At 53.1% G+C, this 15,834-nt stretch overlaps 1 protein-coding gene across 3 annotated transcripts in view; it reads right to left on the bottom strand.

Annotated features, from left to right (window-relative positions):
• The window catches only part of NUP210 (nucleoporin 210), a 107,402-nt gene extending 92,145 nt beyond the window's left edge, over positions 1-15,257 (bottom strand). For 2 of the 3 annotated variants that reach the window (XM_043588238.1, XM_043588239.1), the window contains exon 1: positions 15,032-15,242. In XM_043588238.1, the coding sequence (XP_043444173.1) occupies positions 15,032-15,204 (173 nt within the window). In that variant the 5' untranslated portion in view covers positions 15,205-15,242. Of the gene's footprint in view, positions 1-15,031 lie in introns of all 3 variants that reach the window. The other variant, XM_043588240.1, reaches the window with a different exon arrangement.
• Between the last annotated feature and the right edge of the window lie 577 nt (positions 15,258-15,834).

Below are 15,834 nucleotides of genomic sequence, written 5' to 3'. Positions count from 1 at the left end.
AGCCTCCAGATAAGAAAAGCAGCGTGCGTGGCCTCCAGCCGCCTGGAAGGAGGTGCCCACCCCACCCACCCTCGGGCCTGCAGTGAGCGGGCTGTCCAGGGTCCCAGCCAGAAGACAGCGCGATCCGCGCAGGCAGGGGAGGGCAGCCTCCAGCGCGGGCGTGTGGTGGGATGTGAGCCCTGCACCTGCTCGCCTCGGCTAAGCTGGGACAATGGGAGCCAGGCTGTCTCCTCACGGAGCAGCTGGGAGGGCCAGAAGGCACCTCATAAAGTGACAAAGAACGTCAACAGATGTGGCGGACAGCCAGGATTGGGACAGACCGCACCACGCTCCCCCCCCCACCCCCGCCCATTTCACCCGCGAATCTTCTCTCAGCACCAGGGGGCTGCATGTGAAGCTGGGGAGGCTCACGCGGTGGTGTTTCTGTTACCAGCAAAAGGGTTCTTTTCAGTTATCTGAGTCTTTCTGGGGCGTCCTGAGGCCTGCCTGCTTCAGCCATACTTTTCTTTTTTTTTTTTTTTTTTAAGTTTATTTATTTTGAGAGAGACAGAGAGAGAGCACAAGTGGGGTAGGGGCAGAGAGAATCGCAAGTAGGCTTTGCACGGTCAGTGTAGAGCCCGATGTGGGGCTCGAACTCACGAACCGCGAGATCGTGACCTGAGCCGAAGTCAGATGCTTAACCCACTGAGCCACCACCCAGGTGCCCCTCAGCTATACTTTTAGGAGGCACAAAAGAATGACAGAATCCAGCAATTATGTGCCCCTGTCATGGTGAAGTTCAAGTGGATTCTGGATGAAACAGCACACTCAAAGTGTTGGGAATTACAAAGGGAAAGGTACCCTCAGGACTCGAGCTCCGAACAGAGACTGCCAGGGGTAAGGGGTGAAACGTGGGGTGGCGGCAAAGGGAACTTGAGCTTTACTGGCAGTGTTGGATTTCTCACCCAAAAGAAACAGACTGGAAACAAATACATAAATTGTAACCCATGGCTAATTCCAATGGTAACATTGTGGGTATGCATTATGTTATTCTTCGTTATTTTCTATACTATTTCAACTTTGTTCTTTCTTCATTTATTTTGAGAGAGAGAGACAGAGAGTGAGCGCACATGCATGAGGGAGGGGCAGAGAGGGAGACAGAGAGAATCCCAAGCAAGCTCCGCACCGTCAGCACAGAGACTGACGCAGGGCTCAAACCCACAAACATGAGATCACGACCTGAGCCGAAATCAAGAGTCGGACACTCAGCCAACCGAGCCACCAATGTGCCCCAGAACTATTTCAGCTTTGAAATGCACATACTTCCCCCTAACATTGGACGCAACTTAGAAAACTACTGCTGTGCCCTCTTTATACAGGGACGCAAACTGAGGCTCAGAAAGACAAGGGGACCTAGTTAAAGGCCATGCCAGGGCCAGGATACACGTGATCAAGGCCGGGTCTGGGTGTGTTTTGCTACTCGAGTCCCCTCCCAACCACACAGAAGGGCTGTGTCTGCATCTCACAGCTCTCTAGGGTGGGCTCATAAAACCCCACAGATGCCCCGGAGACTCAGGCTGGCTCCTCCCAGGGCTGGGAATGGAAGAGTTGGCCACACATATGCAATTCTGGAATGTTTCTGCGTCTAGGATCAGGCAAGAGAAGATTCGCTTTTCCAAAGGGGGAGGAGACACAGTGGCAAATCACGCCGAGGCAGGCAGACAGAGACAGGGAGTGCCGGAGGAGATAACAGAGGTGATGATGGGCAGGTGTACCTTACATCTGGCTAGTGGTGAGACATCCAGGGACCGTGTTTCGATTAAAGTATAAAAGCGGTGGGCACTTGGTTGGCTTAGTTGGAAGAGCGTATGACTCTTGATCTCAGGGTCGTGAGTCCGAGCCCCATGTTGGGTATAGAGATTACTTACATAAAACTTAAAAAAAAAGGGGGGGGGTGCCTGGGTGGCTCAGTCGGTTAAGCGTCCAACTTCGGCCCAGGTCATGATTTCACAGTTCATGAGTTCGAGCCCCACGTTGGGCTCTGTGCTGTCAGCTCGGAGCCTGGAGCCTGCTTTGGATTCTGTGTCTCCCTCTGTCTCTCTCTCTTCCCCTCCCCAGCTCATGCTCATACTCTGTCTCTGTCAAAAAATAAACTTAAAAAAAAAAATTTTTTTAATGTGTGTGTGTGTGTGTGTGTGTGTGTGTGTATGTGTGTGCTAGGAGAATATGGTAATTAATGTTAGGGGTCAGCTTGACTGGGCCACAAGGTTAACTGGGCAAACATCATTCTGGGTGTTTCTGCAAGGGTATTTTTGGATGAGATTAACATTTACACCAGTAGACCGAGTAAAGCAGATTGCCCTAATATCGGTGGGCCTTACCCAATCAGTTGAAGGCTTGGAGAGCCCAAAAGGGCTCACCCTCCTCCAAGAAAAAAAGAATTTCTCTTGCCTGACTGCCTCTGAATTGGGACATTGGCTTATTCTTGCCTTCAGACTCAAACATCAGCTTTTCTTGGGTCTCCAGTCTGCCAGCCTTTGGATGGGAATTACATCATTGGCTTCCCTGGGTCTCCAGCTCGCCAACTCACCCTGCAGATCTTGGGGCTTGTGAACCTCCATAATCATATGGGCCAATTCCTTGTAATAAATCCCTTCGTATATAATAAAATTATATGCTATTGGTCCTGTTTCTCTAGAGAATCCTTACTAACGCAGGGAGGGGCTAGAAGATAAGAAAGGGGATTGTCCACCACATGTTAAACCAGGGTTGAATACTTACATCCATCAGATTACTTATCCTCCAGCTGGCCTATCTGGGAAAACAAAACTGAGGCTCAGAGAGGTCAAGTAATTTTCCCCAAGCCCCACAGCTGTCAGTGGCAGGGCCAGGGATCACAGCAAGGTCTGTGCAACTCCAGGTCAGATACTTCTCCCCCTTCATAAGTATTTTCACCGGGGTATGATACACACAACAGCAAAGAGGAGTCATTTACAGACGAACTATTTTTTAAATGAACTCTTTACGTATTTCAATTCTTATTCTTTCACTTTATTATTTTTTTTAATTTTTTTTAACGTTTATTTATTTTTGAGACAGAGAGAGACAGAGCATGAACAGGGGAGGGGTAGAGAGAGAGGGAGACACAGAATCTGAAACAGGCTCCAGGCTCTGAGCTGTCATCACAGAGCCCAACGCGGGGCTCGAACTCACGGACTGCGAGATTGTGACCTGAGCTGAAGTCGGACGCCCAACCGACTGAGCCACCCAGGCGCCCCTCTTTCACTTTATTTTTTAAAAAATTTTAAAAAGGTTTATTTGTTTTGAGAGAGAGAGAGAGAGAGAGAGAGAGAGAGAGAGAATCCCAGGCAGGCCCCACAATGCCAGCACGGAGCCTGATGCAGGGCTTGAACTTGCAAAGCACGAGATCATGACCCGAGTGGAGGTTGGATGCTTAACCGACTGAGCCACCTAGGTGTCCCTCAATTGTTATTCTTCCATTGTAAAGTGTGTTACGAAAAAACAAATGTATCAAACTCATGAGTTCATAAATGTTTATACTAAAGACAGTATCAATTTCCCAAAAAAGTGAGTCATTTTGTAGGAGACAGTAAGTAAATTCCAATGCAGGTCATGAGTAAGACAAAGCCAAACTCTGACAGTGGCCTGAAGCGTCTGCAGCTTCACGGCGTGGGAGACAAGGGGCAGAGGGAGAGCGACCCGGTCCCACCACGCCAGCTACACCTTCTCTCTGGCACTACTCTATCAGCTGCCATTTCCCCATGCTTCCAGAAAAACAAGGACAGAGCAGCCTCACGCACCGACGTCAGGGGCTCTGGAGACCAGCAAGTCCCCTCTCTGGTTGGGCAGGTCCCACGGCGAGGAGCGGAGGATGTGTCCCGTGCCACAAGACCGAACGTGGCGGCCGCACACATCCCAGGCAACAGCGCACGGGATCCTCGGGACAGACCCCGGGGGACGGGGCTCAGAGACAGACAAGCACTAACAGCCTAGGAGGCAGGTCCGCGTGCAGCCCAGACAGCTGAGACACCCTCTAGGTAACCTGCCGCCCACGGAAGCCAGCTCTCTGCGGCCACAGCCCAATTCATTTGCACATATGAATGAATGAATGAATTTGCACAGCCCAATTCATTTGCACATAACACCGTGTTCCACCGAAGAGACAAGTCCTGGCTCCTACGGCTTTTCTGCTGAAGAGCCTTCCTCTGACCCCAGTTTAAATTAACTGTCAGTCCACCGGCAGGATTCGTGATGCCCCAGCTCGCACATGCACGGTCCCTCCATACATCTCAGCCGGTGGTCGATGGGCCCCGTCTTCCCACTGACCGGCACGCCCCAGGGCCCACAGGACAGGCTCCCAGGGCTCCCCCAGGCCCCTGGCGCAGCGTGGTAAGCGGCACTTGGTGATGGTGACAGGCCTCCCTCTGTTCTCTGTTGGTCTCTGCTACAAGGTGACGTCCTAAGACAGCAGGGTGCTGCCACTCACCTGCTGTGTGGCCTTAAGCAAACAATCTAATTTCTCCAGGCCTCTGTCTCTTCTTTTGCACGGTGGAATAAAAATAGTTCCTGCCGCAAAGGATCGGGGTGGATTAGATGGGATAGAAGATATAAAGCTCTCATTATGGGCCTTGAACATAGCAAGCTCTCAAGTTCAGGAAACACAAGGTTCTCAAATGAGAGGCCTTTCGTGCAGTGCTGACCAGGAGAACTTAGCTTTTGAAGGGAAGGAAGACAATGCAGGTCCTTCTAGATCATGAACATTTATGCCTCACCCTGTCCATCCCTTTCCCTGAGCGAAGCCTGACCCTGGTCCCTGTTGTCAGGCCCCCATAGCAGCTTTATCAGGGACCTCCACCGTCAACGGTGGAGCCAAGACAGGGTAACTGGCCCAAAACCACACCGCCAGCAAGATCCCGACCCATCAGACTTCAAGTCTAACCTCTGCCCGGAATTCCCTCCCACCCTCCCTCCCAGCTTTCATACCTCCATTCCTTTGCTTCTGCCGTTCCTGCCACCTCACATGCCCTTCCTTCTCCCAGCTCTCAGGCTGCCGGCCGTCATGGCTTCGTGGCTCGCGGTAAATGGCAGCTCTTGCACGGCCCCATCCCCAAGCCTCCTCACCCCCTCCTCTCAGCCCCCACAGCCCCACTGGTCCTCATGCATTCATGCACCGAATCCACATTTGCTGGGTTATATGCTGTACTCCAGGTTATCTGCTGCTCTAAGTGCTGGGGATACACCAAGGGACAAGATATGCCTTAATCCCCATCTTCATGGAGCTTACATTTCAGTGGGAAGAATAAACAAAACAAGTAAGTGAATACAGGATCTTACACAATAGGGCTGCGGACAAACATAAAGCAGGGACGGGAAAGGTTGCGATTTTTAGGAGGATGGTCAGAGGAAGCCTTAACAGAGAGGGTGACACGAGCACAGACTCAAATGTCTCTGAAGGAGAGGCAGACGTTGGCCCTTTGAATATCTGAGGGAAGAGCATTCAAGGCAAACGGCTCAGCAAGCACAAATGTCTCCAGGCAGCGGCTTGGCAATGACCTTTTCCTGTCCAACTTCCCTCAGAGACAATGTGAAGACCGAGTCCGCGGCTTGTGGACTCCTTGGGGACTTCTTGCCCCCAATACCTTTAGCACAAGACTCTGGCACAAGGTTTGGCAGGTGCCCTGTATCAGGTTATACATTCTCTCCTACGCCTAGTTTACTACAAATGTTTAACCGTGAATGGGTGTTGAATGCACTGCACCTATGGAGACAATTATATGGCTTTTCTTCTTCATTCCATTGATACGGTGACTTACCGTGATCGTGAATGTTAAACCAACCTTGCATTTCTGGGATTTATCCCAGTGGGTCATGATGACTCATCATCCTTTTTATAGTTTTCTGGATCTGACTTGCTACTATTCCGTTAAAGAATTTGTGCTTTTCTCCTGTGGATTTCTTATTCTTGTAATGTTTTTGTCTGGTTGGCAACAAGTGGAATGTTGACCTCATAAAAATGACCTAGGGTATCATCACTCCTTTTTCTTTCTTGACTTTATACAAAACATGTACTATCCATCCCTTAAGTGTTTTGTAGGATTTACAGACAGGCCATCTGGGCTTGGAATTTTCTTTCTTTTTTTTTTTTAATGTTTATTTATTTTTGAGAGAGAAAGACAGAGCGTGAGTGGGGAGGGACAGAGGGAGAGAGAGACACAGAATCCCAGGCAGGCTCCAGGCTCCAGGCTTACCAGCACAGAGCCCAACGTGGGGCTCAAACACACAAACTGCGAGATTGTGACCTAAGCCGAAGTCGGACACTCAACCGACTGAGTCACCCAGGCACCCCTGGGCTTGGACTTTTCTTTGTGAGAAGGTTTTTATTTTATTTATTTATTTATTTATTTATTTATTTATTTATTTATTTATTTTTTTCAACGTTTATTTATTTTTGGGACAGAGAGAGACAGAGCATGAATGGGGGAGGGGCAGAGAGAGAGGGAGACACAGAATCGGAAACAGGCTCCAGGCTCTGAGCCATCAGCCCAGAGCCTGACGCGGGGCTCGAACTCACGGACCGCGAGATCGTGACCTGGCTGAAGTCGGACGCTTAACCGACTGCGCCACCCAGGCGCCCCTGAGAAGGTTTTTAATTAGAAACCTAATTTCACCAAATGTCCTAACTGAATGGAAGGCAAGGAGGATGTCATTCCCATTGGTGGCCCATGTTGGATTTTGGCTGCCCAGCCCCCATCCACCTCTCTCAGTCACAGTACCCAGCTTTTCTGTGGGTGCTGCCTCTCCTCACACTCTCAGACCATAAGGCTGCAGAGAGCTCACCCTGCTCCAGACTCTAGGAGACAGGTAGCTGGGGCCTGGCCAATCGGCTCTCTGTGTTCACCTGACTGGAGAGGGGTTCAGACCCAGGCACGTGCCCAGGTGAGTCAGCCCGAATGGGTGCTGTGGCCTGTGCCCCCCTAGACTGGACTCTGGGGGCTGTACGGCTGGAACTGTGACCTTGACACCCCAGGAGGGTACCCGGCCAAAGCCAAGACCCAAGGACCGAGAAGCCAGGTCCTGCTGACGTCACACGAACCCCTGCAGCACAGAAGCGAGGGCGTTCAGTTCAGTTCCAGAAGCCAAAACAACATTCCTTGGTTTTATTTAAACTATTTTGGCTTGAGCTTCCTGTTGCCTAATAGGCAGAAGAATCTGGACGAAAGAAACACCCCTGACTGAATTCTTCAAGGCTTATTGCTTTATTTCATTCAAAGTACTGGTATTTTTCTCTTTTTAAGCAAAACCCCCCAAAAAAACCCTTGTATTCATTATGTGTTTATTCTGTCAGGCACAGGGTGAAACACAACGCAACTGTTTCATTTGCTCCTAGCATCCTGGTAAAACCCCCATTTGACGCCTGAGATCTCCACAGAGATGTTAAGTCACCAGCCCAAGGTCACATTCCTAGAAAAAAAAAAAGGCTCAGCCCAGCCTGGCTCTGGACCCGGTCCGGTCCCATTCCCGGCCCCAGTCCCAGTCCAGACAGGGCCCTACTCCCTCCTGCTGGAGGCGCTGTTATTCAAAACAGGGCCAAAGGCCTCCCACCCGCCCTGGGGCTGCCCGAGGGGAGGGCCTGGGCTCCCAGACTCCAGCAGAAGAGGCCTCAGCCCCCTCCTGAATCACAACCCCACGTGTATCTCCGGCTACCAATTTGCACAGGGAGTAGTCCTTCTTACCAAAAAGGGTTTTTTGTTTTTGTGTGTGGTTTGGTTTTTTTTTTTTTTTTTTTTAGGATTAAGTGGGGAATAATATAAAGGGATTCGCAGAAAAAAAAAAAAAAACTGGTTCTGCTATCTTGGCTCCCTCTGCCATACACCCCCTTCGATATCTGAAGCCTCTGGATGTGCATGTCCGGCTTCCCGGGCCAGCTGCCTGCACAGCTGCGGTCTGCCAGCCCCTTCCCCACCTCCAGGCCCCCTCTCTGTATGCTGCCCTCCAGGGGTCCAGTCACATCCAGGTGACCCTTGCATCGTTTTCTTATTTTTTTCTTCTAGATGGATTCTTCTTTAAAGAAAAAGCACTTTAAAAGGAAACCCTGTGGGGTGGCTCCATCGGTTAAGCGTCCGACTCTTGATTTGGGCTCAGGTTGTGATCTCACCGTTCGTGGGCTTAAGCCCCACATCAGGCTCTCTGCTGACAGCACGGAGCATGCTTGGGATTCTCTCTCTCCCTCTCTCTGCCCCTCCTCTCTCTCAAAATAAGTAAATAAAACATGTTAAAAAATAATAATTAAAAAAAATTTTTAATGTTTTATTTATTTAGAGAGAGAGAGACAGAGAGCAAGCAGAGGAGGGGCAGAGAGAGAGGGAGACAAAGAATCCGAAGCAGGCTCCAGGCTCCGAGCTGTCAGCACAGAGCCCAATGCGGGGCTCGAACCCACAAACTGCAAGATCATGACTTGAGCCAAAGTTGGGACACTTAAGCAACTAAGTCACCCAGGCACCCTCAAAAAATTTTTTCTTAAAGGAAACCTTGTATCACTAGTGAAAAGGAAAAGCCCATACCGTTTGCCCTACATCTCTGGTAACCATAAAAACAAATGTATCAAAACAATGTTACCAGACTCTGGGGGGGGGGGGGGGGGCAAATATTCAAAGGTGTTAAGGAAAGCAGAATGGTGGTTTCCCGGGGCTGTTGGGGGAGGAGGAGGGGGAGTTTCTGTCTGATGGGGCAGAGTTTCAGTTGAGGATTATCGAAAGTTCTGCACATGGACGGTGGGGACGGCTGCACGACAGTGTGAATGTACTTCAAGCCACTGAACTGTGCACCTAAACATGATTAAGATGGTAAATTTTGCAAGATGCGTATCTTACCACAATTTAAAAAACAAACAAACGAAAATGTAAGCTGCATATTGGCACCAGAAATCCACTTTTATTTTGAGGAAACCTAACGGGCTGACAGTGGCTTCTGGAAGGGTCAGTCTTTCCCATTCCGTGGGACAGAAGGCCAGCTCACACACACTGCGTCAGGCGCTCTGGGGCCCCGCAGCCTTGGGGGAACCACTCACCACTCCTCAGAACACAGGAACAGGAGCTGGGCAGGGGAACCCAAGGCCAGGCCAGAAAGAGAGTCCAAAAACGAGAAGTGAGAGATGCACAGGAGCAGGGGGTGGGTGGGAGTGGAGGGACGCACAGCCTGCCTCCCCTCCACCTGCAGGCTCCGGCCCCTCTGGGGCAGAGGCAGGGCCTGCAGGGAGGAAGCCACCCAATTGTGGGGGCAGAGCAGGGCAGAGCAGACTGCAAAGGGGGCAGGAAGAAAACAACCCAGCACCAGGTCAACTCAAGTCAACACACATTTCCTGGCACCTCCCTCTGTGAGTCGTCGAAGGGAACCGCACGAGGCCCCGGCAGCCCTGAGCTGCAGGCCGACCTCGAGGCGGGTGCAGAGCAGAGAGCAAGGCCCTAAGAATGAACTGGTCCCTGGCTAACACGTCCCAAGTCCTGACCCTGGCAACCCGCTTCCTGTCTCCTAACCACAGCCCACAAGGTCCCACATGGCCCGGCCCCTGTCACCCTCTCTAACGTCACCCTTCCCCTCACCAAACATGCCTTGTCTGTGCTCCTCCGGCAAGCTCGGCCCCTCCCCAGGGCCTTTGCACCTGCTTCTCCCTCTGGCTGGTACCCATTCAGGTCCCAGGTCAGCTTCAAAAAGGCTTCTCCTGACCACCCTGCCCAAAATCGCATGCCATCTTCTGCGGCCCTTGTCACAACGTGTTGTTTTATGTCCTTCGCAGACTTCTTACCATAGGAAATGCAGCCATTCATTTCATCTTGGTTTATCATTTAACTCTCCCAGCCAGCTACAAGCTCCAGGACAGCAGGGCACCAACACATCTGCCTGTTCACGATCCCAGGCCCCAGGCCCAGGAGTGGCACCTGGCTCGGGTATAAGTCACAGACATTCATCCCCTGCTAAGTAGACCCCCAGGCCTCATCTGTGAAATGTGTGTTGCTGACCAGTGCACTTGGGCAGGACGGCCCTTCACAGTGAGCACTGATGGGCCTCCCGCTGAATCAAGCCCACTTTTTTGGTTAAGCTTCCACATTGTCAATTTTTTATTTCGATTTCAGGGCCTGATTCTCCAGTTTCCCCTGGGTTCTACTGTCCAGTTTCAAGCACATCAACAGCCTTCGTCCTTCAGGCCGAGTCCGTGAGCTCGGCAGAAGGCAGCTGGCTGGCTGACTTTCCTCCTTGGCTCGGTGTGCAGAAGGGGCCCCGGAAGAGCCAGAGGAAACCCTGCCCCTCCTCTTTCTCTTCCACTTTCCCCAGGCTGCAGCGGGACTGGCCGAGAGGCCCTGGGAGGTGCGCTGCGGCCTTGGACTTCACACAGCCGTGGGTCAGCAAGGGCAGAGGGACTGTCGGCTCTTAAGTGCCCCGATTCGCCAAGGGTCATCTGAGGTGCGTGAGACGCAACACACGCCAAGGACAAGGGCCACTGTGTGGGGACCGCCACAGCAGGAAGGGCTCCCATCTGCCTCCCAAGAACCCTAACACCCGTGGCTGAGAAGTGCACGCTGGTTCAGGACCCAGCCTGGCCAACACGCCAGGCAGCTTCAGGGTGCCCTGGGAAGGCTTCTTCGGGCACAGGGAAGGAGGAGAAGTCTGGGTACAGCAGCTTAGTGGGGGCTCTAGGATGCCCTGCCTAGATGCCCTTTACCAGGCCGATCCCCCCCCCTCAGCGGGGGGCATGCTGCCGCTCATGGTGTGCGCGCATAACCTAACCCACTCAAACACCCCTGGCCAATTGGGCTGCTTCACCCAGAGCCCCAGAAGGTTGCACAACACCCCCTTCCCCAGCGGCAGCCACTGGCTGACTGCGGGTGCGAGCTCGAAAGCTCAGCTTCCCCTGTACCTCAAGGGAGATGGCCCTGAAGTGCGTTTCAACTGCACGAGGTCACAAGAGTCACACAGACTTTCTCTGGGACCACATCCTTACTCATGTCCTTCCTCTTCCCTATCCTGCCTCCCAGGAGAGCACACTCTCCAATAAACCACAGGCAACCAAGTCCTCGTCTCAGGCTGCACTGGGAGACTGACCTAAGATACTCACTTTCTCCAAGACAAGCCCAGGGGAGAAAGCAGAACAACCTGGGACTTCAATCACAGGGGAAAGCGTGAGCAGATGATGGAACACCAGAATGGTGCTCAGACACTCAGAATTTTGGAAGATAATGAAACACCATAAAGAAATACTTGAGACCTGGGGCACCCGGGTGGCCCAGTCAGTTAAGTGTCTGACTCTTGATTTTGGCTCAGGTCATGACCTCACCGTTTGATTCATGAGATCAAGCCCCGTGTCAGGCTCCATGCTGAGATCGCAGAGCCTGCTTGGGACTCTCTCTCTCCCTGCCCCTCTGTCACTCACATTCTCTCTCTCTCCCTCTCTCTCTCTGTCTCAAAATAAATAAATAAACTTAAAAAAAAAAAAAGAAAAAGAAAAGAAAAATACTTGAGCCTTAATGTGAGCTGATGGTTAGCAGAGAAAAAGATACCAAATGACCCAAGTACCAAGCATGAGGCAATGTTAGAAAGGAGCTCCAGGGGGGGAATTAGTGACTAAAAGGAAGCTCAAATAGTGACTGGCCATGTTACGCTGAAGGATTAGGGCCTATTTCTCTTTTTCTGTATTTTCCCAATTCTCTATGTAATGCCATTTTTTATATAAAAGGATACCTTAAAAAAAAAAAAAAAAAAAAGACCTGAGGCTCCTGGCTGGCTCAGTCGGTGGAGTGTGCAACTCTTAATCTCCAATTAGCCAGAGGCCACAAGTCCCGGAAGGAGGTGGGAATGGTGGCATCCCGGGAGCTCCCACTCAACTCAGAGACTATTGCCACAGATCTCCCTCGACTTACGATGGGCTCAGGCCCCGATAAACGCATCTCAAATTGAAACTATCGGGCGCCTAGGTGACTCAGTCGTTAAAGCGTCCAACTCTTGATTTTGGCTCAGGTCATGATCTCATGGTGTGTGAGTTCAAGGCCCACATCAGAGCGGAGCCTGCTTGGGATTCTCTCTCTCCCTCTCTCTCTCTCTGCCCCTCTCCCACTTGTATTCTCTCTCTCTCTCTACCTCCCTCCCTCCAAAATAAACTTCAGAAACATATGTATTACAAGTTGAAAGTGCATTTAATACACCAAATGTACCAAACATCATAGTTTGGCCTGGCCTACCTTAACCGTGCTGGGAACACTTATATTAGCCTCCGGTTGGGCAAAATCCTCTAACAGAGACCTATCTGATAATGAAATGTTGAGTGTGTCCTATAACTGTTGAATACTGTACCTGGAAGTGAATAACAGAATGCTTGTAAGGGTATTGGGTGTTGACCCGCGTGATCGCCTGGCTGACCTGTAGCTGCTGCCCAGCTTCGCGGAGGGAGCGTCAGACTGCATGCCGCTAGCCCGGGAAGTGATCTAAAGTCCCAAGTACAGTCTCAAAGTCCCAAGTACAGTTTCTGCTGAATGCCTATCGCTTTTGCACCATCATAAAGCTGAACAATCTAAGTAGAACCATCGCTGGTCGGGGACCACCTGTGTTTATGCCACATCACAGAGCCCTTCCTTCTCTGAGGCCCCGAGGACAATTTGCATTACGATCTCTAGGGCTCCCCGGGCCAAACGCTGTCCGACTATTTGATGCTATAAAATCAAGAAAGAGGAAAAGTGTCAACTTTAAGGCACTGGCTGAGGCATGCAGGGGTTTCAGTGTGAACGTGGAACCTGGCTCCAAATTCAAACGATTGAGCAAAAGTTCCCCCAAGGTCCAGGAGAGTTTTAATTCTTTTGTTCTTCCACATCAGACTTAACTTCCTGGATGAAGGGGATAGTTTCCTCCCAGGTTTAGATACCTGCGGACGTATAGCTCATCTGCATGCCAACTCTTAAAACCTCCAGAGGAAATTCTTCAAAAACTAAAGCAACAGAGAACTAAACTAGGAACAGCACTACTAAAAATAAATATTTTCAATGCTTGATTGATGGAAGATTTTCCTGTGAAATTCAGGGGAAAATCACCACCACCAAATACCTCTGAAGAGACACATAAGCTAAGCAGTCACACATTTGCGATGAAAATGATGGATCAGATGCAAAACAAGTCATAAGGTACTTAGCATTTCTCTGATGCATAGGAGATTAGGAATGTGGTTTTTCCCCCCCTTTCTCCTAAGAAGCTTTACAAGTAAATTAAAAATCACCAGCCCCTCTCAGAAAAGAAAATGTACTTAGGGGGAAAAAGAGTGTAGCTATAGAATCTCAAAGGAAGTAGCACACAAATACATCCAAAGGGACTCATTTGAAGCCAGCTGTTTTTAACAATCAGCTTCCTCTTTCTTGCGCATATATCAAGAGAACAGACAACCTCCACCAGAGAACAAGCATGTATCTCCTGGAAAGCATGGACTAGCAGTTCATCTTCCCACACAAGACAAGGCCCTAGTCAGGTATATAGAAAACTTTTGAGCCAAAGGCCAGCCTCTGGTGCCAAGCCAGAAACAAGACCCTCCCGGGGCATAAGGCACTAAGCCCCAAATGCAATTGGCTGACTCAACATGGCTTTATTTCACAAGGGCGCTTTCAGAAAACACATAGCTGCAAATAGCATACTTGAGGAGGAAGACCGCTGCTCTGGGCCAGGGTCGGGGTCAAGCATGTCTGCCTGATATGCACACACTGATATCCAGACAGACTCAAAACATACATACGCACACCTGTTCTCTGAAACGTGATCACACCTTGTTGAGCCTCAGCACTGACCCAGGCATCAAACAGGAAAAGGAAGGGAGAGGCAAAAGCGCCTCATGGAAGCCAGCGGGCAGAGAACCGCCTTTTTTCATCTCTAGCAAGGTGGGGCCTCAGTCACACCCTGGGCTGTCTCCACCTGCGAGAGTAGAAGCTGAATTCTCTGGCGGCTTAGATGGAAGGTCTGCGCCTCTCGGTCTAGGGGGTAAGAGGGAACAAACGGAGGCCTCTGGTTTCATTCTTTTCTGGGGTTTCCGAGATCCCACCCCTCCACAATGAATGTGGAATTCCTGATGCCCCAGAAAGCGCGGAGGGGACAGAAAAAAAAGCCTGAGTTTTGAGCATAAAGGCTTAACCCCACTCTGGACAACCGGAGGTGAATCACCAAGCAGTCCTTGCGTTTCATTTCTCATCTGTAAAATGGGTCCCTAGGGTTTCCCTCACAAGACCTTTCATCAAAGGTTTATGTTCCTCCCAACGATGCCGAACCGGTATGATTCTTCCCACGCACGCCTTTCATACTTCCCCACAAACCCAACTCCCACACCAGTCCGGCGCCAGGGATGAGTCCCCCATCACCGGACAAAACCAAGAAACCTGCGTCTCCGGGCTAGGGCTTTGTAGGGCCTTGAGCATCCGCTCCCCGGAGTCCTGGACATGAAGGGGAAGAGTAAGACCACGCGGACCCCCATCCCCGGCCCAGGAGCTCCAGGGCACTCCTCTCCCCACAGGGGAAGTCCTGAAGACCCCTTTCCCTGGTAGGGCCTTCCCGGAGCCCTTCCTCAAGTCAGGCCGACTCTCGGGCTCCCTCCTCCCGCACAAACAGCTAGCTGCGGCCCGGGCCCCGCTCCCTTCCAGCCGGAGGCGCGCGGAGGCCCAGGCGGCGCCATGCGCAGTGACGGCGACCCGAGCGCAAGCCGCCGAGCTCCGCGCGGCCGGCCTCTCCGGCGGGCCTGGGCGGCCTGGCAGCGGCCCGGGTGCCCAGAAAGCGCGCGCCGGCGCACCTGCTGCGCGCGGGCCCGCTGGGGGCGCGCCCGGCCGCCCCGCCGGCCCCCGGGCGCCCGCCCGGGCCCCGGAAGCCGCGCGCTCCCGCCGGCCCCGCGCGGCGCGGCCCGGCCCGGCGAGCCGCGGCCGCGCTCTCCCCGCGCCGGCGCACCTGCAGCGCGCGCCCGCCTGCCGGCCCGCCCGGCCCCGGGGCCCTCCCTCCTCCGGCCGTGGGCCGCGCGCCTCACCAGCGGTAGCAGCCCTCCGAGGCCTCCAGCGTGAAGTTCACGCGCGTGGCCCGCGTGAAGGGCAGCAGCACTTTGGGGATGTTGAGCTTGGCCGCCGCGGCGGTGGGGCCCAGCGCCAGCAGCACCGAGAGCGCGAGCAGCAGCGGCGGTAGCCCCGGGCCCCGCGCCGCCATCCTCGCCGCGCTTCACCTCCGGCGACCCGGCTCCTGGCCGCCCGCGCGCTCCCCCTGTCGCCCTCCTTCCCCGCCCGCGTGCGCCGGGCCAGCAGGTGATAAGCGCGGGCGGGAGGAGGCGGGGCGAGGGCCGCGGCCTAGGGCCACTTCCTGGGCCTCGGCGGGGCCCGAGCGCGGGAACTGAAGGGGCCGAGCCCGTGGCGACCCCACCCCCGGCCCCGGCCCCGGCCCGCGCGCCCCCGACCACGCGGGGCGGAGGGAGCATCTAGAGCGCGCGCGCCCTTGGCCGCGCAGTGCGGGCGGGGAGAGGGTGGGTAATCTGGGACACGCGCCCCGGGACACGGTGGGGGTTGGGGCCCGTGCCCGAGCCACCGTAAGGCGGGGGATGAGAGGCTAGGGCGCGCGCCCACGTGGGGTCAGCCTGAACGCGTGCGCCTGCGGGCCACCCCTCTACCACGCGGGATCCGCTGCCCGGTTTTCTGGTCTCCGCGCTCAAACCCCGAGGTTTCAAACTCTCCAGCTGTACTGGGCGCCAGTGTGGAGCCTTGCGGCCTTGCCCGCAGCCACTCATTCAGCTCTGTTCGCCTCTGGCAATTGAGCCGGGCCTGGACGCGGCTCAAAGGAGGCCGT

This window comes from Prionailurus bengalensis, chromosome A2 (assembly GCF_016509475.1).
Source record: "Prionailurus bengalensis isolate Pbe53 chromosome A2, Fcat_Pben_1.1_paternal_pri, whole genome shotgun sequence".
Classification (NCBI taxonomy): domain Eukaryota; kingdom Metazoa; phylum Chordata; class Mammalia; order Carnivora; family Felidae; genus Prionailurus; species Prionailurus bengalensis.
The sequence above is the reverse complement of the archived record's forward strand: the minus strand, read 5'-3'. Positions and strand labels throughout refer to the sequence as shown.